Below are 27,488 nucleotides of genomic sequence, written 5' to 3' on the forward strand. Positions count from 1 at the left end.
GCATTTTGTGACCCATGAAAATGTAATTTGCTTAGTGCAGATGATTTCTATCATCTGAATCTGTTATCTTGATGCAAAATGTGAAGAATCAATGTCAATACAGATAACAATCACGTGCTCTAACAAAGACCGGGAACTTACAACCTTACCTCATCAAGATAATTCCAAAAATAGAATTACTAGTATTCAATTTCTATCAAACATCTCTGTACTTACTGGAACACAAAAGTGCATTTTTTTATTACAAAAGACGAGGTTTTTTTTCCAAATAATATAACTTTTATTTCCTTTTTTATATATATATACTAGAATCAAAAGGTCAAAGGCAAAAGGTATTAATCTGTTAATGATATAAATACAGTGAAATACATTAAATGATATAAAATTCTGATGTATCTCTGATTGAAAAATTAAATCATTTTATATTTCTTTTGTGAATAAATTAAACCCCCTTCAATTAGCTCCGCTACATACCTTTTTTGATAGCAATATTAAACATGCTAAAATTTATTAGAAAACCAATTTGAATATGAATACATGTATATCTGTCCTTATTTCTGTCTGTCCATTAATCTATGCGTTTAGCAGTCTCAATCAACTCATCATGTGGTTGATTACCAAATTTTGAGAGAAAATGAGGACATAAAGCTGCATATATTGTTTCCTGTTCTCAGCTGCATTAGGTATCTTACATGTAGTAACAATTAATCAATCGGGATCTTCATACTCTGATTAGAATATACAGCTTAACAAACTTTTTAAGCTCACATGGTTTTTCGCACAAATTGAGGTCACATTGTTGTAATAAAAATTACCATTTTGGAACTGCAGTGCAATGGCATAACCCTTCGTTATGTTACATATATAATGTCAAACATAAATGCCTTTTAAAATCATTATCTTAAGTTTCCAAAGTGGATGTTTTAAAGGAAAATTTATAAATAAATGGTAGGATGTTTCGACTATACGATTCTACCATAGGTTTTTACTAATTGTAGAAAACAAGCTTTCCTTGATCCCATGTAGTTGTATTTTTAGAGGATATTTAAACAATCTTTGCTCATTTACCATACTCCTCTTGGTTTCGTCGAAATGTAGCGCCGAAAAGCGATATCATTGCAAAAGGAAACCACACTAAAGCATAGGATAATGAACTATTGTTTATTTTTTTGAATAGTAAATTTCTTCTATGAGAAGGAAAATTCTTCTGTATTTACGGTTTGAAACGTTTAAATATTGCAGTGGGACGAATCTTTCATGATTCTAGATTTTAGAAGTTGACTCTTAAAAATCCCACCTTATTAACATAGAAAGAAGTCAAACAGATGAAAAATACTATTACCAACCCGAGTTAAAGAGTCAAAATGTACAGAAAATACAAAATACAGTAGCTGTACTGTACCCATGTCTACGTTTCTGCCAAGAGCTATTACTTTCAAAAGAACGGATAAAAAGACAGTTACACTTGGCAAGAAACTACAAAAATTCAAATGAGAATAGTTTTTATTTTTCAGCCATGAATATATCAAAGTTCTACCAATTGATTTGTGAATTATGTTTCAGTAAATGAAATAAAACTCAAGTTATGTAAACAAATACTTCTAAAATGTATTTTGTTGTCTCGATACACAATATTATATCATATCAATGTGACCATAATTTGTGCGAAAAACCACGTGAGCTTAAAAAGTTTGTTGAGCTGTACAAGAGCTATTCAACAATTTTATTAAATTTCTGATTTAGACTTTTTTCTTCGACATTTTGCATTTTCAGTGTATTAAAATAAATTTCAAGAAAAAAAGGTATTTATTGTGGAAAACAAATCAACTTTGTCATAATTTTATGTCATCTTCTTTATCGTGATCTTTCTCTTAAATGTGAACTTCAAAACTTTTATTCAAACTACGTTCTGTTGTACCTGTATTGGTGACTCACTATAATTTATTGTATGTCGACATTGATTTTTCTTAGATGCTGACCTCAGCGTTCTTTCTTTTGCATACATGGGTAAATATAAAAAAAAGCAGCTAAATGGTTCATATGAAAATTGGAAATACAATTAAATATTTCCGTTTCTTTTTTGTATCTAAATTGATAAAGCTGCACAATATTTTGGGAAAAACAACATTTAGCAAACAGTAGGGAAGCTATTTTTTTCAGAATGTTCTCGTAAAAGTTATCAAATTGTGTTCTTCTGTCATTGGTGTTACCTTATAAAATTTTGTTGTATAGAATCAATTAAAAACTTATGAATGCAAGCCATGATAAACATGTACTAGGATTATTCAAGTTTACTGATAAGTCCAAAAGTATCGTTGTCCAGTGATGAAAATTAAGTTTTCAATCATATTTGGACATTGACATGAGACAAAAATAAATAGACACACACTAAAAAATGCTGTAAATTTGGTGCCATGTGTGTACAGTTCAAAATAACATAATTTATGACTTTTTTCAAGGAGTGAAATTAGGTAATATAAAGTTATTTCTTACATTTAAACTTATTAAAAGTAAAAAATAACAAGTTTTAGGTTGGTTACTCCACTGACTCAACTGTAACACCAATGATCGAAATTAGTAATACTAATGACTTAGCACTTAGCAATTAGCATTTAAACATACTATAACATGAAACTTCATGTGAAAGACAGAATACACTGCATGGCTAACATACAAAAATGAAAAAAAGTTTCTGGGATTTCATACTTAAAATCTTATAACAAAAAGAAATCTGGTAACACCAGTGACAGAATAGTTAACTTTTATGGTAACACCAATGACTGGTGAAGTAACACCGGTGACAAGAGATATGCAGTGTTTGTTAATCATTGGTTTGAAAAAAAAATAATGTTTGTAGGGTAAAAGGGTCTCAATTGTGAAGGATATGATGTTTTAAATCCCACATTCTTCATTAGAGAACTAGTAGATAAAATGTATCAATCAAAATCTCTTGTCACCGGTGTTACTTCACCAGTCATTGGTGATACCATAAAAGTTAACTATTCACAGAGAGATTTATACAAACTAAGTTAAGATTGACTAATTTTACTTTACTTAGGTGATAAACTCTGAGATTCATGCATGGCCAGTGAATTTTTCAGAAGGGAAAATATATTTTTTGAGCATAAAAAATGTTTTGTCATTGGTGTTACATGTATATGATCTGAAGTTGTCATTGGGATTACCATATATTTAAAACGTCTGTAAGTGGGAAAAAAATATTTATTGGAAAAAAAATCAATTACTTTCAAATACCATAAATTAGGTTTGCAAAGTAGAATAAAAATAAATAATTTTTCAATATAAGAAGAATATATTTTGCCTCCAAAAGTACTTGTTTTGTCAATGGTGTAACCATTCCTGTCATTGGTGTTAAACTTTAGAAAGTAATGCCAATGACCGTAACACCAATGACGTATTAGTCATAAAATGGTCTAATATTTCTAATTTACCCTGGATAAAGTAAAAGTTTTGTCAACATTGCTTTTAGTTTCCCTAAAGAACATCTTTCGTAAAAGAGTTCAATGAGTATCTAAAATCGTTTTGAAATAACGATGGAAACACCACTGACAAAAAATGTTTGTACTAGTGTACTTTTTTACTTCTGAAGTCCATTAATATGTTCTGATCCTGAATATCAAGGAGCAGTTTCTGTTGTTTTTGGTGAGAAGTGATGTAATATGACTTAGGACTGTTTATATTTCCTTATCAGGATTGATACCTCTTTTGTAGCAAAAACAAAAATAGTAACACCAATGACACAACTTTCTAGTACAGTCATATTAAATGCTGTATCAGTTAAATGGAAGGTGGGGCTCATACTTTTTTATTCAAAGTATATTCTATTTAACGTTTATTTTATGTATACATGATTTTTCAGACAAAATTTCATATAATTTTTGGCGTATTTATCCTTATTTGAAGAGAAAAATTCCATTGACAGCATGAATTTGGCTGATTGGTGTGATAAAATCATCCATTGACTTTAATGAAATTAATTATGTGAAAATTTCTATTAGTAAATAGGAAGTACAGATGTCATAGATTGTAAAGCAACAATCCAAAATTGGGAGAAAATAAGAAATAGGATTTTACAAAGAAGTGACACATTTAGCTGCTTTTTTTTATATTGACCCACTGTATATGTGTAAGATTTTTTTTCAAATCAAACTCCATACAAACGTCTAATCAAGGTTCTTTATCTCTGCCACAATTTCCAAGTTATTACCTTTATCCTATGACGTTGGATTTCATCCATTCTTCATTTTCTCGAAATATTTCTTACACGGATAAATCTTTGTAACGGTATTTTTGAACAATTTCTTGGCTTAAATGACATATAAAATAAAACTACCTTAAAACATAACTTCATAAAATATGAAGTAAACCAAGGGTAATCAAGCTTAAAGGTTCATTGAAACTATACATAGAACAAACATTGGCCTCTAGTTTGGGATCAGATGTCATACAGGAGTAAGCATCCCATATCCACCCATCATAACCGCCTCACTGAAAAAAAACTAGTGAAAGTCACTGGGAAGACTAGTAAATTTACTGTCCATACAATCACTACCTCAAAAGTAGTTTTACTAGGTATTGTGTAGATTTATTAGATAATATTAGTAAATCTCAGAATTTATAAGTAACTTTCACTAGGTATCTAAGTATCTTTACGATCATCACTCAACTTTTCACTTCTTAAGCTTGTACACAGAGAGGCACACTAGTTAAATCAACTGGGTAATTCTCTCAGTGCCTTGATTGCTGCTCCTTATTGTAATAGGGCTAATTAAGGGGAAACAAAAAAAATTGACTATTTGGACTGAAAGCAATGACTTCACAATGGAATACTTAATATTTGACCTAATGAAAGATTGTGTTTGCGAACAACGTCATTTTGTTAACCAAAGAAGTTGCGAAATGATGACTTTCAACAAGTTTGCCTCGTTTCAGTTTAATGCCACTAGTTCGTACTTGATCTTGTATATCAAATCAAGTCAGAGACATGTACTTCATGTGCAGCCGACAATGGAATATTGCTATAAAAATAAAGAAAGTTGACGATAGAAAAGTCGAATTCAACGGATTTTTCATAATGTTTTGTTGCAAAGTTACCATTAAAATATGTAAAATATAGTAAATAGTAAAAATAGTAAAATATGAAACAGATGTGTATGAGAGTCTATCGTATCTTTTGGAATATATAGACTCGACGTGGTAACGAAAATGAATATGGTTAATTAATAAATAGTTGTCGATATACCAGGTATCTAAATACTAGTATTATATTGGTCACGGCAAGAGACTTCCTTTTTTCGATATAGATATAGAAGTTTTTGAACGAACGCTGCTTCATACGACGTTAGCATTGGTAAAAAAAGACAATTACAATGTAGTACCCAGGGTATTTCCGACAGATTGTTGGAAGACGTAATCTCCAAATCAGAAATCAGAAACTCAAAAATCTTTTAATATTAACTTATGAGTACAAGATTATGTACAAACAGATTTTTTTAACAATTAAAATGGTTTATTACCTGACCAGTGACAAGGTGAGATAATTTACAAGTTCCATTTTTTTATTGAAAATCCGCTGTCTATGTCAAAATTAAGAAAGTTATAATTGCTTTTGTCCTATTTTGCTATAAACTGCGACCAAAGAAACAAAGTCATTATTTACTTCTAATGGTGCAATGCAAAATAACAATGGGGAGGGGCATACGATCATGCTTTTTTTGTAATTATAGATAATACTAGTTTCATCAAACGAAAGTCAATTGCATCAAAGATATATTTTTTTAGATATAAAAATAAAATCTTTTGTCATCGTGGCTTGAAATTTTAGCTTACTAATCATATTTTGTCGTCTGTGGGTGGACACATCGATATCTTTTTAAAATGTATAAAATGAGCTGAAACCCAGGGGTCTACACAACTACTGGAAAGGTGCTCCAAAAACCAACAGTGCTACAAGAAAAGAAGGTATGTATGTTAAATTTTCTTATAATTATTTAATTTTTACTTCCCCCCCCCCCCCTAACCATTACAATTAATATTTAGTATTATAAAAAAACCCTTAAGAATTACTTTTCGATAGTAAACTGTACGAAATGTATCTTTTTCTGAAAAAGAATTACATAAAAAAAGGAATCGGGAGAAATAAGGAATTTCGATTTGAACAAAGATATTTTAGTTTCATGAATTTCCTGTGATTTGCCATGCTTCTATTAAACAAGAATAAGCATAAAACTGCGAAATATAATCAGTATCTAAATTATTCTATATCTTTCAAAGTATAATGATCAAAATACGGCATACTATGTCATCGGGTTAAAAATATTATGGCGGAATAAAACGTGGCGAAGAAACTTTGTATTTAACTAATGTAAGAAACTCTCCTTAGTAAATTAAAAAAAAAAACAACATTTTGGTTGATGATGTCCGGATTATTTTGTTTATTTATTCATTCATTTATTTTTCTAAGGGGGTGAGATGTTAACAAATTTTGCTGTGCACATTTATTTTTTGCTTCAGATGCATACTGCAATAATTCTAATCGTCTGCGTTTCTGAACTGCTTTTAAGTGATGGATACGTCGTGAATTTTCAACGCAGATGCGACTGTAACGAAGTCAGCCACGGTTGGCGGAAGGATACATGGCAGTCGGACGCCATTCACTTCTGTGTCCCAAGAGGACGCGAAAACAAGAAGTGCGAAGTAGTTAGTAAGTTCTTATAAATGTCCTTTTCCTTGGTAATAATTATTATAAAAACTATAAATACGTACTATAAACAGTGGTAAAAATGATATCATGGCCTATTTAACTTTAAAATAATATACAAATGAAATCTTTTCAGCGTAACGATAAAACTTGAATTCATATTCGAAAATTAACTGTTCATATCAAAACACTTGTTATTCATATTAGTAAATTTGTTATTAATATTCGAAAACGTATTTATACTCAAAATCGAAAATGCTGATAATGATTGTTACAATAGGGCCACACGCCTGTTCGCCTTAATCAAGGAATAATATGACTTAATTGATTTAATTGAAGGATCAAAATTTGGACGCTTTTGCATTTTATTTTTGCCCCTTGCATTTTTGCCCTTGCACCCTTAAACTTCCGCTTCTTTGCACTTTCGTCTGTGCAATTTCGCCATTGAAAGCAAAATTTAGTGTGAAGGTGCGAGTTTTGCAACTGAAACAATTGTTCCAAAAAATCAGCTAGGTTATAATATGAATTACAAATTTTAATGCAAGTATTTATATGTCATATCAGATTACAAATTTGTCGAGAATTTTTATTCCAAATTTTACAAAAGGATAAACTTTTTTGATATATATTCAAATAATTCTTGATTTAACAATTTTTTTAAATAGTTAAATTATTCTTGATTTCATTACATGCCAACATTGTAAATTTGTCAACCTTGTAAATTCTCGACCGATCGGTGCTTTTATAATGCACAGGGAATGAACCTCCATTAATTGTAATTTAATCACAGTATAGCATATGCTTTAAAAGAGAAAGAAACGTACCTATATTAATTTATACATTGGATTGACGACGCATTTGTATGTTATTTACCGATCATGACAAGGAGCACACGGGGGGTGTGACCGTGGATAGGGGATGCTCACTCCTCAATGGCACCTGATCCCACCTCTGTTGTTTTTGGAGGTCCGTGTTTGCTCTGCTCCTATTTTGTATAATTGTTTATGGACTTTTAATCTTTGAATACTGTTTGTTATCGCCATATGTTTCATATTCCTGTGGCCCAAAGCGTACGACTACGACTAAAATTTCAACACTGTAATTTTTTTTTATAAAGATATTTTTTTTCTTAAATAATTATTTAGAATTTTATCATAAAATTATAATATAACGTAATAGAGATAATTGTCGCAACTTAGACTATAAGTCGTAGAAAGGGATGGGGGGGGTTTAGGTTTTTTTAATGTGTGAAAAGGTCCAGTGAATGATATTTAAGCATTTCTATACCCACCATACAATATATTATTACATTACCTTACATTTTTGTGACAGATGCCACCAGAGGAATCGACTGCTCCCTATTTGGTGAACACTATCATTTACAGGGCGGCTATCCAAAGAGGATAGCTGAGTGCTGCGAAAAACAAGGTAATTACATGTATATTGTTCATATTTAAAAAAAAATGAACTGGGTTAACATATAAGTGAAATTAGAAATGGTGTGACTGTTATAAATGTAAATGAATACGTTTTCCGGGGTTTATATTTGCTATTTTTTTAAAATAAGAAATGAAATTCATTTTACAGGACAACGACTCGTTAAATGTGAAAGAATACCTAATGTGTTCTCTTACAGAAGAAATATTGACATCATGCACTTCGATAAAGTCCTGAGAAAGCTAATTGTGTGGGTATCAAATTTGAATTAATACCATACAATACATAAACGAATAGAGACTTTATACTTTTATTTTACCTTTATTTTATCCTCATATCATTCCTCTCTATTTTTTTTTTCGTTTTTAGCGGCGTAGATCCATCGGACGACCACAAATTTCAAATAGAGTTGTGTGACGTTGAATTTGATGAATTACCAATACCCACACCAAGAAACATAACAACGACAAAAGCACCAGCAACGACAAATGCGCCAACAACGACAAAAGCACCAACAACAACAAATGCACCAACAACGACAAAAGCGCCAGCTACGACAAAAAAATCACCAGGTGGAGTCCTTGTACCTATGATATAGGACTGTCTACTGGAGATGAAACGCAAACGAAGATTGGTCGTTATTTTGTCATGTACGAAATTCACTATATGACCATAAATAAAAACCTGATATAGATATGAACATGTTTGTTCTTGTTCAATAACCAAATTCAAAGAATAAAGATCGAAGCCCTTCTACATGCTAACAGCATTCATCTTTGTCAATCACTCAAGCCCTAGGTTTTGGATTATTCGGATGTATTTTTTGAAATTTCCAGAATTTCCCCTACTAACCTTTTTAAGAAGCTAAATAACTCATAGTTAGCATTGTTATGTTTCATTGTCGCTGTTGCAACAAAGAAAAGTGACCCTGTAGAATATTGACCGAAGGGTCGAATTTCTACGTTATAAATGACCCTGGGTCAATATTTTTCAAGAGAGATCATTTTTCGACAGTATAAAATCCTTCCTATAACTGGTAATTCTACGTTGAGAAATGCCCTCCTACAAATCTGACGTACATTTTCACTGTATCATAACTAACAACCAAGCTATATGATAAACATGATAACTTTGACTTTTCTATCGTCAACTTCCCTTACTTATGCAGCAATATGCCTTCATCACCTGCATACGGAGTGTATACATCTCAATTGATTCGATACGCAAGAGCATGCTCTAAGTATGAACAATTTCTAATAAAACAAGATGTGTTTGTAAAACGCTGATGCCCCCGTATGGCAACATAGCAAAGATTAAGCTTTTCTTAATTGCAAATTTAATTAATTGGTACCAAAAGTAGGGTATTCTCACTGGAAAACAATTGTGAAATTTGAAAGTAAGCTAATGTTAAAGTTTTTTAATAAGTACAAAAATCTCCAAGGTCAAGGTCAAAAGGTCAATGTGATTAGTATCAAATGAAAGGTCTTGCCACATAAAATACTTATGTAGAGCATGAAAATCCTAGCCCAAACCATTCAGAAGTTATGGTCAACGTTCAATTTCCTAAAAAGTAGGTCAAACTCCAAGGTCAAGGTCAAAGGGTCAAAGTTATTGTTATCAAATGAAAAGTCTTGTCATAAGGATCAAATATGTAAAGTATGAAAGCACTAATCCCAACTTTTTAAAAGTTATGGTCAAGGTTTGCTTTTTAAAAGTAGGTCAATTTCAAAGGTCAAGGTCAATGGGTCAAAGTTCTTGGTGTCCAATGAAGGGCCTTCTTACAAGGATTACATATATGAAGTATGAAAGCCCTATCCCTTACCGTTCAAAAGTTATGGCCAAGGTTAAAATTTTTTTAAAAGTACGGAAATCTACAAGGTCAAGGTCAAAGGGTCAAGGTTGTTGGTATCCAGTGAAAGGTCTTTTAACAAACATTACATATGTGAAGTATAATTGTCCTGGTTTTTACTGTTAAAAAGATATGGCCAAAGTAAAATTTTAAAATTTTCATGTTAAAGTGGGTCAAACTCCAAGGTCAAGGTCAAAATGTCAAATTTGATGATACCCAAAGAAAGGTCTTTTCACAAGGAATAAACATATGAAATATGGAAGTTATAGCTCCACTAAATCAAAAGTTATGGGAAAGGTTTAAGTTATTGCGGACAAACAGAAAGACAGATAGACAGACAGACAGACAAAGAGACAGACAGACAGAAGACACGACAAAAACTATATGCCCCCAAAACTTCGTTTAAAAAAAGGTGTATTATTGACAAGCAAGTTGATGAAACAAGAATATCAGCAGTCTCGTTTAAAGGCATCAATTCGTAAGTTCTATGGTCGATACAATGACCTTGTTAGCGTATTCAATTTATCATTAGTCAAGTGCTGACTGACGTTTTTCATATACCAATAGATGATAAGATAGTAAATTTGTTTTTACAGTAATTTGACTAATTACACCCATTCTTAGATTTATCTGTATTTTGTACAATTTAAGACAGAAAATAAGGAATAAATTTATGAAAAATATGAATTATTTCAATGAAATATATGAATTTGAGAAAATAATAAAGAAACAAGATGTGTTTGTAAAACACTGATGCCCCCGTACCATCAACTTAGCGGCAATTATGACATAAAAAAATCTACCCGTTAACTTATGACCTGATTTCGTTGTTGATTAAGTTGAAGAATTTGAATTTCTTCTAGGATAATAATAACTGAATTATACGTTTCTTACTGTAGTTCTAGTGAGGAAAAAGTCTTGTGATAAGCAACACGTGAATTACTAGTATTTCTACATAATATATGTACTCTGTAATAATATTGAATTTAGTTAAATTCTAGTAAATAAAACTATTGTTTTAACCACGATAATGGATGATTGCATGGATCGAAGAAACGCTTATTTAGGTGGTCTTCAATTTTAAGCTTAATATTTCAGTTTTTGAAACTTCCTAAATTCACTTTCTCTCTCTCTCTCTCTCCCAAAAACGTATAGGAGAACGTTAATTAGTTTTTTGACTGTATGGTATTGACTTTTTTTCACCCACGAAAACACAAAAGAATCAGTGTACCTGTTCTTTATCACCTGGATCTTTTATCTTGATGCGAAATGTGAAGAATCAATTCCAACACAGATAGCAGCCACCTGTATTGTAGAAGGGGAACCCACTTCATCAAGATTATTCTTTAAAATGTGATTTTGACAATGATTCTATCCAAGATATCTATTGTACTTTTGTACTAATTAAAACTAACAGTACTTAGTAGGGTTAAAGACATTTTTTTTTCTTTATCACAAGCAAAATAAGGATTTAAAATTAATCTATTCATTAAATCATGCTTTTAAAAATAGAGATTAAAAGTATATATTATGGATATATTTCATACATTTCAATGTAAAAGAATATTAATTAGGAAAAGGGTTGTTATTTTACTATGTACGTCTGCTAGATTTATGAAAACGACGAAAAGTAAGCTGTGCTTTAGTTGGTGCTTAAAAAAAACAATTATATCTTTAGAAAATCCGATAAATGAAATAGATCTATACTATCTCGTTAAATTATTTTAGAAAAATGAGATAAAAATTAATTTATTGTATTGATTTAAAGTATCTTGAGAAAAATTTTCACTCATATGGAGACGCCTCCACTTGCCGGTGGAAAACTACAAATTTTGTTGTATATTCGCCACTCAGGGTCATTGGGCAGGGAGGGTTCTTTTTTATCATCTACTTCGACACAGAACCTCAGCCCGATTTATAGTCTCATCCAAAGGACCGGCCTCCACATCCCACAGTGGGATTCGAACCCGCAACGTAAGGATCAACTTCTTACTTTGCAACTCTAGAGCTGACACTCTAACCACTGCACCACGCAGAAGACATAAATCTAAGAAAATCTTTGAGAAATTAAACTGGAGTCACGATACATGTTGGTCACAAGAGAGCAGTCTCTGATCACTTCAGTAATGCTTATGTGTGTTTCAGAGTTTAACAAATAGAATACATTCAGTGAAAGTAAACGTTTCACCACGTTTGTTCTCTGCACACATTACGGAGCAATCACTGACAACTTATCACCACTGATACTGGTGAGTTGGTTTTGCTTCCTTGCATATCTACTCTTAATTTTCTGGATTATAATTTTAACATTTTTTATTAATACCCAACAAAATTTCTACCTCCCTTCAGTATAAAATTTATTCTGTAAATGTGTCAATCAAATGCATTCCAAAATTCGTAGTTTCATTCTTTGTGAAATGCTAGGGCAATGCAAGTCATGATATTACACAGAAAATTTGAGAAAATATCAAAAGTACAACTAGTTTGCCTTCTACCTGTACATATTGTATATAATATAAATTTTTGAAAATTGTTTTCTTCTCTCAAATGCCTTAACAATTTTTTATGAACTAAGAAACCCATGACAAGAGGGACAAAAACTTTAAATTTCAAAGTTGCAGTTTCCAATGGTTTCAGGGAGCAAACAAAAACTGTATAATCTTAAAAATTAACTCTTATATTTTTCCATTTCTGGACATATTGTCTTAATAGAATCTTTATGCAATGTCTGCTTCAGATACATTTAAAAGCTGCCTGTACATCTATTCTCCATTCCATCTTCAAGGTATGCTCTGGACATGTCAACATTTGTATATTCAGGTAAACACAGACTTCAGAATATTGAAAATAAGACAGTCTTAAAAAATGTATTACAATCATAAACATAAAATACATGATTATGTATCTAAAATAACACATTTCAATTTTTCAGAATATGTATATTTGAAATACGTGTAATAAGAATTTCAAATTCTGAAATCAAATACCCTTGTACAGCAGCGTATTTGCTTGACAATGCTTGGGTATAAAATCCATCTAACAAGTCCATATTAAAAAATACCTCATATGTTAAATTGTAACAATTTAAGGACTTTTACATCCCAAGTCATTGTACAAACAAATTCCTGGAGCACTGCTTGAAACAAGGAGTCCTTCTGTAGAAGTTTTATAATCATTATGGCTTATTCTTCACGTTGGTAATGGTAACAGATCGGCCACTAACGGCAGAATCTGTTCTGTTCTCAGTCTCCAGTTTTTAATATCCTTTGACACTTGACACCAATACTCTCCGTGCTTGGGGTCGGCGTTTATACAACGCTTTTTGATATCGTTTTGAGAATCCTGTAAATATAAATTGTTTCTTTTTTACAAAAACATGCATAATACATGTATACATTCCAGTCATTTCCTGACTAGAATGCATTATCATGTAATTTTTTACGTTAAATGTTTAGGGAAGGGTATTAATAAAACATTTTTTTTTCTTCTTATCTTAAAGAAATTGAAGCATATGCTCATGTATTATAACCAGGAGCTGTTTAAAATTTTCAATACTGGTTTGGATTTCAACATTGGTGAAAATCACTGTACTTCAAATTTATAACATAAACAACAAGGTTGATTCATTTTACTTCTCTGAAAACAATGTATAGCATTTATAAAATTATTTTTGAAAAAAAATTTTAATTCTTACCTCGTCTCCATGAACCTGCTCAAACTTGTAGAAATATGCCCAGGCATCCCCGAGGTCAGGTTCTATCTTGACAGTACGACTGAACCACTCTCTGGCCTTGGCTACCTTTCTCTCTGCCCAGAATATATACCTTACAAAAAGAGGGGATAAATAATTACTATGTTTCCATTCAACCTGTATTTTATTTAATTACATGCAAACGCATAAAGATGTTCCAAACACACAATGTATGTTTACAAGCTACATGTCTACTTACTTGGATGCTGCTAGGAGTACATGGGGATCGTGTTCACATTTGCGTAGAGCATCAACTGACTTGGTTTTCCTCTGTGGTCTGGGTTCCATGGCGATGGATTCGGCCCATAATATTCCAGAGTTTGGACACTCCTGCAGGGCTGCAAAGAATACAAGATGTTTATATGATTTTGTTTCAAACTTGATAAAAAATTAGCTTATGAAAAATGGCAGTAAGGTGTACTGAGACAAATTGAGAAACTGTGTATAGTTTAATTTGACTGCAGTTTTATTCTAACTACTTTCATCAGAACACAGAGTGAAGAAAGAAACCTTGTTAAGGTTCATTTGCATATCAACAATATACATGTACATAAATTTTGCTCCTTGGTGTATTTTGGTGAATGAAAAAGGGTGTGTGTGTTGGGGAGGGGGGGGGGGGGGGTTAGGGGGTGAGTAGCAGTACCTATATTAGAACAAAAAATATATTCTCTCTTTGCAAATTTTACCTCTTGCCATAAGTGTTTGGGCTATATTTTTCAATCCTCCTCTATTTTCCACCCGAATGGCTTCAAGCCTGAAATACAACAAAAGAGAGTTTGTATGAGGATGTCACGGGTTTTCTCCCACAATCAATAAACCAGTAAGCATTTATCTATCAAGTATGCCTGAAAGAGAGTTAAACAAATAGGTATCCACAGTTGATTGTATTCCTTTGCAGCAATAATCCACTGACTAAGTGATGGCAAGTAATCTTAGCACAAAGAAATATGATTTTACATTGAAGTAAGCAGAGAAACTGGGACTTCATGTTCAATGTACATGTAACTTTTTTCGCATAAGAAAAAAGCTTGGACCACTTCATCATTTCCATGGTATATTTGATGTAAATATATCAGTGTTCTATATAAAAATCAACTGTCTTTTGGACCTTGTTTTTCTCTGAAATTAGACTCTAAATACATGTATGCTCATTCAACATGTATTACTTCTGTAAAAATTTACCATAATTCTGCACACTGTGGATTTTTTAATCTGGCTTTCTCCAGAATTGACCGGGATTTAATCAGCTGACCTGACTTTTCTTCTAATCGGGACAGGAGTAACCACAAGGGAATTGCTTTAGGGTTTTTCTTCAACTGAAATACAGTTCATGGAAGAAAATAACTATGTTTCATTACATACAATATGAACGTAATATAAGCAGAACTTTTTTATTCAAGAAGTAAATGTGATACTGAACTGAAAAAAAATTATATTACTTGAAATTTTCTTAAATATGTGTACAATTAAAAACAGAATGATTGTTTTGATCTTTTATGAGATAATAAGTTGATGGTGCAATTGTTAAGGTGAGTGCAGATACTAGATCAATTTGCAAAGTCTGAATTTTCTCTTCGCCAAGTTTTTGCTTTAAGAGCTTTTTAAGAGTTTTGCGAGGTCTGCTAATACTGAGGATGACCTGACTTACCCCTTGATTGTAGGCTTCTCTTGCCAGCTCCTTGTTGTTATTTTGTTCCTCTATCTGCCCTTTCATCATCCACAGCTGTCAAAAATAAAATTATTCATAACTGTCAGAAAAGCACTGAATATGAAAACAAACAAACAGAGTACACCATAAACAAAGGCAATATTATTAACAAGTAGTGTATAAAAATATACTGTATGTGTACTTAAAAAAGCAGGCTTTATATTTTAGCGGCTTTGGTGCGGACAACGGTGCGCTAATTTATAAATACAGTGTACAATATACAGCGAGGAAGTGTGTAGCCCTAATTCATGAATACACCAATACATGTACATGTACAGTATATAAACACCCTCTCTATACATGTATGAAAATTCATCTTCACAAGTCTGCATCCATCATGTAATTAATTATTAACATAGTGCCCATTTTTCCTGTTCTTTCAGTAAATATCACACCAACCTTGGCAAAATCTGGGTAATGTTTGACAGCTTCCTGTAGCAGTGTATGGGCGTTCTTGATTTCTCCCAAACACCACTCCAACTTAATAGACTTCATCATCACCTAAACATGGAGAAGTAATATTCAATTATATTTGATTCTAAATTCAATGAAGTACCTTTTCAAGGAATTCTGTAAATCAACTATAATTGGCATCATCCTTTATTCACAATTTGTCAGTTTGTAATCAATCTGCAACTATTAATTTCTGTGATTGAGAAAATAATCACTAGGAATACAAAGCAAGATAAATGGTTCACAATGATTAATATCAATGAGTTAAAGTACCCGATAGGTTGCCAAATTAACAGATATTTCTTGCACACCAATAACAGTTTACAGTAAAAAGAAAACTTATGCATAAAATGACCTACTCACCCTAGCAGTAGGAGCACTTGCTCTGGCTTTCTGTAACAGTCTCCTGGCTCTCTCAAACTCATTGTTTTCTGACTCCAGTTTGACAGCAGCTAACCAGATTTCTTCACTGTTAGGGTTGGCCTGGAAAGCCAAGGCTAGAATACTTCTGGCTGCTGGAACATCTCCCTGTTTAAAGAAAAAATAATTTCTTATTACTCTATAAAAAGGATTTTTGTTGTAAAACTAATTTACTAAATCTTTATAACGAAATTGTCTTGAAAATACTGCATTTATTCATTGAATTCAGATCTCAAATATTACCAAATGCTGGGAATAGTAATATATCTGTAAAAATATCCAAATTTTGAAGGAAACTGTAGAATAAACAACAGAAATGAAATACTTACGGCCAGCCACTTAGATTTGGCCCCCATTAACCACAGAACCTCAGCCTTGGGACAGTGGGCCACAGCTCTTTGTAGGAGAGCCTCCAATGACTCCCTAAAATATATTAATCATTGTATACTACATAAAAGATTTTCCATTATTATTACACAGTGTACATCAGGTATCATTTTCCAATATGCATGTATTTATAAAGTGTTTGCAAGGCTAAATGAAAGAACAAAGTTGAGCTAATGAAACCTAAATATAAGGAACAATCATCAAGTTAAAGATCCATTGGAACAATACAAATTGGAGAACAGCAAACATGGACCTCTGAAACCAGCATAAAAGGTGAGATCAGGTGCCACGGAGGAGTAAGCATCCTTTGTCAATCTAAGGAATGCTCTTTGTCATGATTGGGCAAATTAAAAAATCTGTAGACAATTCAGTTAAGAACATTTTGATGGAATCTCCTGGTTGGTGATTAAAACAAAGATTAAATGACTTAAATTCTGTGTTTATTCTACCTTGATCCGTGGCTCTTCTCAAAGTAAGCAGCCCTCAGCCAGATGCTCTTTTTACTTGGATAAACGGACAAAGCATGGGCAAAAATTGCCCTAGCACATTCATAAGCTTCATGAGCTGCACACTGAAAAAAAAATTCATTTCTAATAAATTACAAGTCTCTACAAAACTGAATAGTGATGTAAATGCTACTTTTATAAAAATTATTATTGTACCCAGTGTACTTTTAACATTCTGCTACACTACAACAGTTCAATGTTTATGACTTGCGATTGAATGTTACAAGAAGAGCTTACAGATTCAGCATCTTCCATCCATGTGTGTTTCTTATCTTCATCTTCCACCCCAACTCCTATCACAGCACGACTGTCAAATATTTAACATAGATAAACTCATAGATATGGGAACATGAACATGACAGGAAACAAAAAAAAATTATGTTGACAATTGTTTAAATAAAGGATTTTTATGCTATATTTTGAAACAAATTATAATGGCTATAAAAAATGATAGAAATGACTTGTATTCCTTTATTTAATTGACTTTGAACATAGTATTCTAATATCAGGTTGCTATCATTTCTTGTGTTTGATATAAATCAATACTAACATGATGGCCTGACAAGTGTGAATACTCCCGGCCTGTTCACAGTCTTCAGCATCCTTTATCCACAAGTCTCTGTTGATTTCCACCATGTTTGCCCTCAGCGAGCTCAAGGCTGTTAGAAAATTATACATGTACAGTAATCAAAATATTTCTTTCCTGTGGTCTTGTATTTAAATATCAGCATCTCAACACAATTTATCCATTTCAGTTAATTTATAAAGTAGATGCCTCTCATTTGCACTATTCAGTGATATTAAAATGACCTGATATTATGAACCTTGTCATATGAAACATGTTTATAAAAAAAAAAGGAAAAATTTTAGACAAATATAATTTATTCCCCATATTATCTCCCTTACCTCTGTCTATGATCCTCTCCACCATGTGATTATTTCCGTTGGCCTCCTCTAGTTTGGCGGCTGTGATCCAGATTTGTCTGTCAGTAGGAATGTTTTCTCTGGCCTTATTTAACACTTTCCTGGCATTCTCATAATTTTCAAGACGGGCTAAAGCCAACCAGAGCTAAAAATCAAGTGATTAAAAAAAAAATCATGTGCATTTAGTATTAATAAATCAAAGATAACTTTAGGGCTTCAACTACGCCAGGTTGACAGTATTTCATCCCCCCACCCCAATGCCAAGAAAAAAAGTAACTACATCATAGAAACACCACAAATACTCATTTAATCATACCCAAAACAAAACACAAATGTAATACATAACATGCCTACCTCTACACTGGTGGGGCAGCACTCCACGGCTCGACTCAGCATTATCCTGGCATCCTCCTCATTCTCCAGTTCTACTGCCTGCTTCCACAGTCTCACAGAATTTGGAATCATCTCCAGTGCTAAAAACAAAGTGAAAATCTAAATCATTTCAACCACATACAATGCATAGGCAAAAGGCAAAACTGATGGATTTTTAAAAAAAGTATAACACTGATTCGGTGCTTAAAAAGCAGGTACAGATATGCCTCATAAGAACTGTTTTCAGTACCTTTCCTGAAGACCCTCTTTTTGGCCTTTGTCTCGGTCTCCAGGTCAGCGGCTTTGATCCACACCCTCACAGCTGTAGGGAGATGTCTAACAGCCTGGGCTATCACAGCCTTGGCCTGGTCACCTGGCTAAAATACAACATAAACTTGATCATTTTCAATTCACTAATTATTTTTTACTCATTTTCAACAAAAGAAAACACCTGAATGCTGTGGACTAAATATACAAATCTAAGACTGTCAGGTATATAACTAATATATTTAATTGCTTTTTTACACCCTGGATCTCTTACCATCAGTCTTGCGGCCTCTAACCACACATCCTCACTTTTTGGACACTCCTCACAGCCTTTCATGATCAGGTTCCTGGCTATCTGCATCTTCCCCGTTACCTCCTCCAACCTGGCAGAGGCAATCCAGGCTGAATAATATAAAATTCAGACACATGCTTACAAATCCACAACCATGTACAGTCAAACCTCTTTATCGCAAACTTGATGGGGCCAAGAAAAAATGTTGAGATAAGGAAGGATTCAAGATATTGAGGATAAAACACAGAATAAGCAGTTGTGACTTTAAAATCACTTTGCAAGGTTTTTGAGATACTGGTGTTCAATATACCAAATTTCAACTGTATAAGCTTTCCTGGAAGATGTATTCTTTGAATGGTAAAACATAACCTACCTGGTGGATGTTTAGGGTTTGTCTCTCTGACTGACTTCAATAAAAGCCTGGCTTTCTTTACATCACTGCAATACATTGTTGAAAGTACAAAATGTTCATGTAAAATACCTTTTATATTTATTATTGGAGAAGTCATTTTTCTTATTTCATATGTATTATAGGAAAAAACTAACTTTTATACCAGTAAGAGAAATATCTGCAAGATACTTGAGCAACAACTGAACAATGTATAAAGACTCCAGAAGGTATAAAAAACAGGATACCCCAATCATAACTATTCTTTGTTGTGAATTAGCAACTGGCACAAAGAATTGGTAGTTAAAAGTTAGTTTATGGTAAGTAAATGTAGTTTACAGAATGTAAATGAAGTTTACAGTATGTAAATGTTGTTTCCAGTATGGAGATGTATTTTACAGTATGTAAATTTAAGTTACAGTATGTAAATGCAAGTTAAGTTACATTATGTCAATGTAGTGTAACAGTATGTAAAAGTAGATAACAGTAAGTAAATGTATGCTAAAGTATGTAAATGTAGATTACAGAAGTAAATGTAGCACAGTATGTAAATGTAGATTACAGTAAGTGAATGCAGTTCACAGTATGTAAATGTAGTTTACAGTATGTAAATGAAGTCTCACTTGATGTCTCCTCCGTGAGATGGCAGCATGGACTGTAAATCTGTCAGGTAACCTTTTGGATCCACCACTGTCTGTCCACTGACAGAATCTGACACCTGTCATTCAAATACAACCCATTAAAAATATTTTTCACAGAAAATTTGCAATACCTAGCCATTAAAAGGTTTAATTAACATGTTATTACATCATAATAGGTATAAGATATTACATTATGCATACAAATAAACACATTGCCAATTTTATTATAGTTTACAAGAGTAAATACAGAGTTTAAACATTTTATAAAGTGAAGGCACCTGTGTGAGCTTGATATCCATCAGTGTGTTTCTAGCCTGGCCAATTTTCTTCATGTCAATATCACCACCAGGTGTTGAGGTACCCAAAGGGGTAATGGCCCCAAAGGGAGTGTTCATTCCACCAAACTTCTGTAAATATTATAAATTTCAAGATTTTAATGTATTTTCAGCTAATTTTATACCAATGATTCACAGCAAAGAATTCAGTGATCTAAGTAGTGTGGATATTGACTCTATAATAACTGACCTGGTCCCTGTCTGATATTGTGTTGGCAGTCCCTGTGCTGGCTGCAGCTCGGGCTAGTACACTGTCTGGCACTGGGGTAAATCTATAAAAATGTATCAAAATATTAAATTCCAGAGTTAAAACATACACATAAAGTTTCATTAATTCAAATTAAATAACCAAGATACCTCACTGCTGAGACTATAAAACTTAACTCTTAATTTCTATTTACTTTACAAAAGTCTTACTTTTCTGCTCGTGCATTTCTCTGTTTCTTGTTTCTGGCATCTCCCACTTCAGGTATGTTTAGCCATTCATCCTCACTGACAACGGCCAAGTCTCTCTAGGGAAATCAAATTTAATTAAACTGTCCATTCATAAAAATTCCTGTCATATCTATATTACCATTTAGTAGCATGACAAATTGATCATTTATTTTTAATGACTGTATACAGGGTTATTTTCACCATCCAAATTTTTCCCTTTTGTATGACCAATTTTGTCCCATTTTAAATTCACCCAACCATGAAGAGGACGAAAGGGGGGGGGGGAGGTTAAATAAAACGAGGGCAAAAATTTCCCTGTATACAACATTTTTTCCTCATTCCTAAAGACTTCTTATGGTCACCCCCTCCTGTTATCCCCCGTTTGATACCTTAAGATCTGAGAACTGCTGCTGAATTTTTGGCCTCTCTTGACGATATTTCTCCAGCTCTTCTTTCAGCTTTTGCTCCCTTCTTTCCCTGCGTTTGTCGTCCATTCTCTTGTCAATTTCCTCATAAATAGCATCAGCCTCTTCGTCGTCTTTGTCGTATGGATCTTTAGAACATAGACTTCCACCATAACCTGTGAACTGATAAGACAGACAAAAATCAATGTTATTTGTAATAACTTGTTATTTAAGTTTTTACTTTTATCGCGATAAGTTAAATACTCATGCATTAGGAGCTGTGTTGCATTTGCTCACTGATTCGTACCTCATCGTAATTTGCATCGTTCAAATCCTCTTCTTCTTCATCATCATTCTTACTTTTCTTTGTGGGAGGAGCATGACGATCATCACTACAATTATGATATTGATTGTTAAATGGTTGTCTTAATCAGGAAGATTTATTAAAACTCTTTATAAACATTTCTGGCATATCAAATTCTCAGTTTCAAACTAAAGAAAGAATTATTGCATTCAGAGAAAGGACAAGATGAGGTTTTAAATGATGAAGTAAGGAAAACTTTTCAAGTAAGCAAATAAGGTGAAAAAGAAAGACCAAAATATTTATCTACATTTTAGCTGAAATGATAAAACTACAAACAGTAAGTCCCCTGTTAACAAAATATATGTAAAATGATTGTTTTAATACTCACGAAATATCATCAATATCTCTGGCTGGACCAATATCAGATCGGGTTGTGAACCCAGTTGCACTAAAAAAGAAAGCAAAAATAAGTTAACATTGGCATTATAAAGAAAAAGTTACACTTACACATGAAATGTATTAAATTCAAAAGGAATGAAAATCACATTATTCAAAGCACTTTAATTTTTTTTCACCTGCAAATGTATGCTTTATATCGTTTATAGAAAGTTTTTTGCAGAGGAAATTCTAGAATTTCATTTTGTTTGCACTGTAGCAAACAAAGCAATTTAGAACTGGTAGATCTATCAGAAGAGAGATATCTTAAGCCGTGCTTTTACGTACCCTCTTCCTAGACCTGGGACATAGCCAAGTGGAGCAGGGAGGCCAATAAACGTTTTCTTTTTAGCACTCACAAGTGACTGCACCGACATCTTTGCGTTTTCTTGACTGGTATCCAACTAAAATTAAGGAACCAGTTTATTTTAGATAAATCATTCTTCATTCATATTGAAAAGTATATTCCTCATTGAGTTACAAAGAAAATTTATCATAAGTCTGTCTCAGTTTGGTGTGGTTTATATAGTAAGTATAATATCTGGTTCATAATAGAATAAAAACTGTAATGTGAAACGGTTGTCTAGAATGCTTAAATGAACGAGTTATTCATAATAAACCTACCCAAACAAGATGGCGAATAACTTGTCGCCAGAGGGAAATCAAGAAACAAATTTATTTTGTCATGTAAAGACAACATAAATTTCACGTGTAAGGAGTGGTTACCCAATGACAAATGCATGTTTAACTTAAAAGATACAACTGACTGATAAGCGGACCAACTTTTAGGCGAGTATATGCATTAATACCACATTTTTCACATTCTTTTTAACTGGTATCTTCCAGTTCCACTTCAAACATTGATTTGCAATTTCCTAAGCGAAAGATCAGTTCCTGTTTAACTTAAATAGCGTTGAAAGTGAGACATTTTCACAGGCTTGTATGTAATTTATGATAAGCAATTTTGGGGCCTTGTTTGCCTTATTTGTAATTCGTAAAACCTGAAAGGGCACTTGAACATGTGTCTTCGAGTTCAAGGACGAGGAGGACTGTAGCAGTTCAGGCTATATAGACCATGGATATTGGCCTGGGTAGCTCAGTGGTAGAGAACATGACTAGTCATGTAGAGGTCCAGGGTTCGATTCCAGGTCCAGTCATATATTTTCTTTATGCATTTGTCCTTTATTAAAACATTTGGATATCAATATATATATATATATTTTAATATCAATTTATCAATATTAATGTGGAAAAATAACCAATAGCATTGTCCACTGTCCCTCAGTCATCAGTGACATCATTGTCGTCTTTATTAATTGTCATTGTTCACTTTTCACATTTTCATCTTCTTCTGAAAAACCATTGGGCCAATTTCAAATAAACTTGCCACAAAGTATTCTTCGGTAAAGGGGATTCAAGTTTATTCAAATGAAGGTCCAGGCCTTCTTTCAAGGGGAGATAAATACAAATTCCCGAACTTAATGACATCATTTAAAAGTCTTCTCAAGAACAACTTTGCTATAAAATATGAAACTTACATGTATGTTGAATCAGCCTGAGCTAGTGTAGAATCAAATCTGTTCAAATTATGACCCCCAGGGTAAGGTGGGGTCACAATGGTTGATCAAAGTGTTACATAGAAATACATAGGAAAAATCTTTAAAAATTATCTTCTTCTCAAAAACAGCAAAGCCACAATAGGTTATATTTATATGGACATATTCTCAGAAAGTGTCAATTCAAGTTTCTTCAAATATCATGACCCCCTCCCTCTGTGGTAGGATGGGGCCACACTCTTACATTTCAACTTTCAATACTGAAATGATTTTTGCTTCTTCTGAGACAAAGTGTTCAGGTGAGCAATGTAGCGCATGGGCCACTTGTTGTCAATTTTGACATATTCAGGAAAAGGTACAGAAATTGTAAAGTTAAATACAATCTCAAACCACCTTCTAAATTTAAATGTACTTTTAAAAAAGGCTAACAGACATCTGTATCTAATTTGACCCATCCATTTTCAGATACAAGGTCATCGCCATGTCCAGGCAATACACACAAGATGTCTTGTGCTGGCAACACTGTGACAAACTCACCAACATCCTGTGTTTTGCTGTCCCCTCTGTGTGTCCCCTTTGTCATTATAACACTGCCCACTCCCCCAGTCGTATACCCCCTTACAAGCTCCCCTCCCCCCTCAACAGAGCAGGGGACTTTCCAGTGTCATTGGTTGTTAAACCAACTTTAGGCACTTTTATAAGGTACAGTACTGTATTTGATTGAAAACTGTAATTTTTTTAAAGTTTGATTTTTATCAAAGTACATGTATTAGATAAATAGAATTTTCACTGCAAATGTTTCATTATTTGAATACTTCTGCTATGTATTATTTGTATGTTTTATATTCTATTCATTGATATTTACAGGGATTATGATAATTCTGTTAACCTTCATATAGGAGTAACAGATACAAATGGTAAGAAGACAATACTGGATTGAATAAAACAAACTTTGATATGATATGATAAGTAACATCATTTTATATAACATCAAAAAATTACTTGAAACTCTGACATTTTAACTGACAATGTTATATACTGTAGTTTATGAATTTTTTAGGGACTGTGTATGATTATGTGTGATATATACTTTAGTTTAAAGTTTATGATTGTGTAGGAACCGTGTATGATTATGATGAGGGTGGTGTACATGTGGGGATGTCTGGTTGGGAGGAGTGTCTAGTGATCCCCCTGTCTAACCGAGGCCTCAACCCACACATCTACCAGGTGTGGGATGCCACACTCCAACATCAAGCCCAGTCTAACATATGGACAAAATCCAAGTAAGAGAACAAAAAATTGCGAAATTGGATCACCTTTTAAATTTCATCCCCAAGTCTAATTTTCTGCTCTAGCTAAATGTGCATTTTTTCCAAGTTTGGAAGGATAAAATTAGAAGATAAGATTTATTTCCTCAACAAATTCATTTTTACTGATTATGAAATGTAAAGGAACATGAATTTACTATTCATTTAATAAGAAGAACTTGTAGTCCAAAGTTCAGATGGATAATAAATTACAGCAAAACTTGTTTAATGCGAACATGGATATTGCGAATTCATGGATATAACGAAGTTATCTTGGATCATCCCCAGCTAAATTTTACGAATTTCTTATATGGGTATAATGAATTACGGATATAGCTAAGTAATTTCAGAGGTCCCAGGGACTTTGTTATAACTGAGTTTTACTGTATACTAGTACTTTTAAACATTTGATTTCTTCTTGCAGATACATTGAGGACAGTCACAACTGCTTTGACTTTGTTATATACTTTTTAAAACAAGTAGGATTCAGCAGAGAGAATCTGTCTGCCGAGAGCAGAAGTTCATTAACCCATGACATTATACTTCCCCAGATGTCAAAGGTCACACAGTTCATTACATTGTACAGGAACGTGGAGAGGAACTCATTTGTGTGTCAAGATGTCCAGACCAAACATCTCACCAAATAGGATGTACTCATGTATACCTCATTTTATTGTATAGATACTATGATGCAAAGAATAGTATATTTGGGTATAGCCTCTTTGATACAAGGAATATTATATTTTGGTTGTGGATTTAAGTACCGAAAGACGCAAATCTTAATGTTCATTTAGTATTATTGGGATTATCAAGGTTGCATTGACTGAAGACATTTATGGATCTTGCATGGTGACTCATATATGACATGCATGGTGGCTCAATTTGTAGAGTACGAATGCAAACTTAATATAGAACGAGGCAGATTCAAAGTTAACAGCATTATCTCGTAAATGCAGCTGTGCCTGGGTGAATTTCAAATAGGAAAAACTGTTTTGCAATGAAATAGTGTGAAAAGGGCAAAAATTAGATGGAATGAAAATAATCCTTATGCAGTATTTCATATATTGGGAACTCTTCAATTCTAAAATGAAAGGAAGATTCCAAAACATACTAATTTTATGGGTAATAGTATCAACATTTCTGTTTGAATTTGTCTGAATTACTCACCTCTCTGAAGATGAGGGAGAGCAGCAATTGTTTTTATATTAAATTTATGATGTGTTTATTTCTGTGATATTTTGAAATAACTTACAAGTTGTTGACTTGTTTTAACATGTAATAAAATTTGTGCAATAATCATGATAATGCTTCAATGTACTTGGAACTAGTGGTTTTGATTAATGGAAATATTGAAATTACTGCTTAAAGTGTTTATAAAAAGAATTTTTAGTGAGTAAACATTTCATTTGCTGGTTCTTTTATGTAAAGAAATATTGATCAAACATTTGAAACAAATGGGTTAAAATGTAATACTTGCTATTGTTTTGAAGGAAATCAGATCTTCTTCAAGCATGCCTTTTATATGCTTTATGAATGCTTGAATAAAAAATAAATTGTTTAGGTTTTTGATTGTCAGAATTAATATACAAGCATGCAGATGCAAAGAGGAGGCAGTTAATACATGTAGCCTAAATTTATGACCCCAAAGACCAGAGATTGTCCAAAATTTTACTAAAAAATATTTTTGTCCCAAATTCTAACTAGTAGTGTTTCTATCGCCGAAATATGGCTGAAATATTGCAGACTCGGCGTTAAACAACAATAATCAATCAATCAATCAGTAGTGTGTCTATATTACAAAATTTGAACAATCTTGCATTGATTCGTCATTACTTGATCGAACATGAAGGAATAGTTTAATAATCTGGGTTTCCATATCGATATAGCTAATCATACTTGCGCTGTTAACCTTCTAAGGAAGATTTTTAAATATTTTTTCTCTACATACCATTTTGGCCCCATCTTACCTCGGGGGTAATGATTTGAATAAAATTGAATCTAAATGAAAACTTTCAAGACATTTCTTTTCCTATGTTCTTTTAAAAGATTTTTTAAAATTCAATATAGAGATGATTAATTATCACAAATCGAGCTCAAAAACCCATTGAAAATAAAAATACAAAATGGGAGCAGACCAAAGACGTATTTCTAAAAAAAAACCGAGATGGGATAAGGTGCTACGAAGGATTAAGTATCCAGTGTCGATCGGTCACACCCGCTATGTGCTCGTTGTCATGTTCGTTTATACGAAAAAAAATCCATAGACAATTCAGACGTAACAAATGTACGAAAAACGCCATTCAGCATCTGTTAGGCTATTGTTCTATATAGAATAGAACATAAAATTTACGCATTGTTGTCTATAATGATGAGATTTGTATTTTGCTACTTAGAAAAGAAATGTTTTTTAAAAGTTGGTCACAACATTTATCATCAAAGTAAATAAATTACTTGCTATCTATGCCTTTCTCTGTAGGAAAATATCCAAATATGAAGCAGGTTTCTCAGATCCCTTGATGTCTTTTTATCAAGTTCAATGATAATTTAATTGATACACTAATTTATGGTTATTTTTAGACAGCAAAGCACCCCTTAC

The 27,488-nt window shown here is 32.7% G+C and overlaps 3 protein-coding genes across 3 annotated transcripts; 2 read left to right on the forward strand and 1 right to left on the reverse strand.

Annotated features, from left to right (window-relative positions):
* The first annotated feature begins 5,956 nt into the window (after window positions 1-5,956).
* LOC134249474 (uncharacterized) lies at window positions 5,957-8,854 on the forward strand. Its single transcript, XM_062731825.1, has 5 exons — window positions 5,957-5,982; window positions 6,535-6,724; window positions 8,054-8,149; window positions 8,309-8,408; window positions 8,528-8,854. Exons 2-5 carry the CDS (start codon window positions 6,535-6,537, stop codon window positions 8,754-8,756), a joined length of 615 nt encoding a protein of 204 aa, XP_062587809.1. The 5' UTR covers window positions 5,957-5,982; the 3' UTR covers window positions 8,757-8,854.
* A 3,448-nt stretch (window positions 8,855-12,302) lies between these two features.
* Window positions 12,303-22,443, reverse strand: LOC134249468 (pre-mRNA-processing factor 6-like). Its single transcript, XM_062731818.1, has 25 exons — window positions 22,318-22,443; window positions 21,983-22,042; window positions 21,598-21,682; window positions 21,276-21,473; window positions 20,869-20,963; window positions 20,642-20,723; window positions 20,395-20,523; window positions 20,099-20,193; window positions 19,461-19,525; window positions 19,070-19,197; window positions 18,779-18,905; window positions 18,511-18,629; window positions 18,139-18,301; window positions 17,783-17,891; window positions 17,470-17,539; window positions 17,176-17,297; window positions 16,669-16,762; window positions 16,283-16,447; window positions 15,866-15,967; window positions 15,407-15,481; window positions 14,941-15,074; window positions 14,445-14,512; window positions 13,958-14,096; window positions 13,702-13,831; window positions 12,303-13,349 (listed from the first exon to the last, which is right to left on the reverse strand). The coding sequence occupies exons 1-25, from the start codon at window positions 22,404-22,406 to the stop codon at window positions 13,197-13,199; spliced, it is 2,796 nt and encodes a 931-aa protein (XP_062587802.1). The 5' UTR covers window positions 22,407-22,443; the 3' UTR covers window positions 12,303-13,196.
* Window positions 22,444-22,580: 137 nt separating this feature from the next.
* LOC134249469 (MKRN2 opposite strand protein-like) lies at window positions 22,581-26,450 on the forward strand. The gene is made up of 5 exons (XM_062731820.1): window positions 22,581-22,818; window positions 24,051-24,287; window positions 24,453-24,502; window positions 24,703-24,868; window positions 25,317-26,450. The coding sequence occupies exons 2-5, from the start codon at window positions 24,067-24,069 to the stop codon at window positions 25,537-25,539; spliced, it is 660 nt and encodes a 219-aa protein (XP_062587804.1). The 5' UTR covers window positions 22,581-22,818; window positions 24,051-24,066; the 3' UTR covers window positions 25,540-26,450.
* The last annotated feature ends 1,038 nt before the right edge of the window (window positions 26,451-27,488 follow it).

This window comes from Saccostrea cucullata, unplaced genomic scaffold (genome assembly GCF_032062105.1).
Source record: "Saccostrea cucullata isolate Sc308-1 unplaced genomic scaffold, CSIRO_AGI_Scuc_v1 ctg3080, whole genome shotgun sequence".
NCBI lineage: Eukaryota > Metazoa > Mollusca > Bivalvia > Ostreida > Ostreidae > Saccostrea > Saccostrea cuccullata.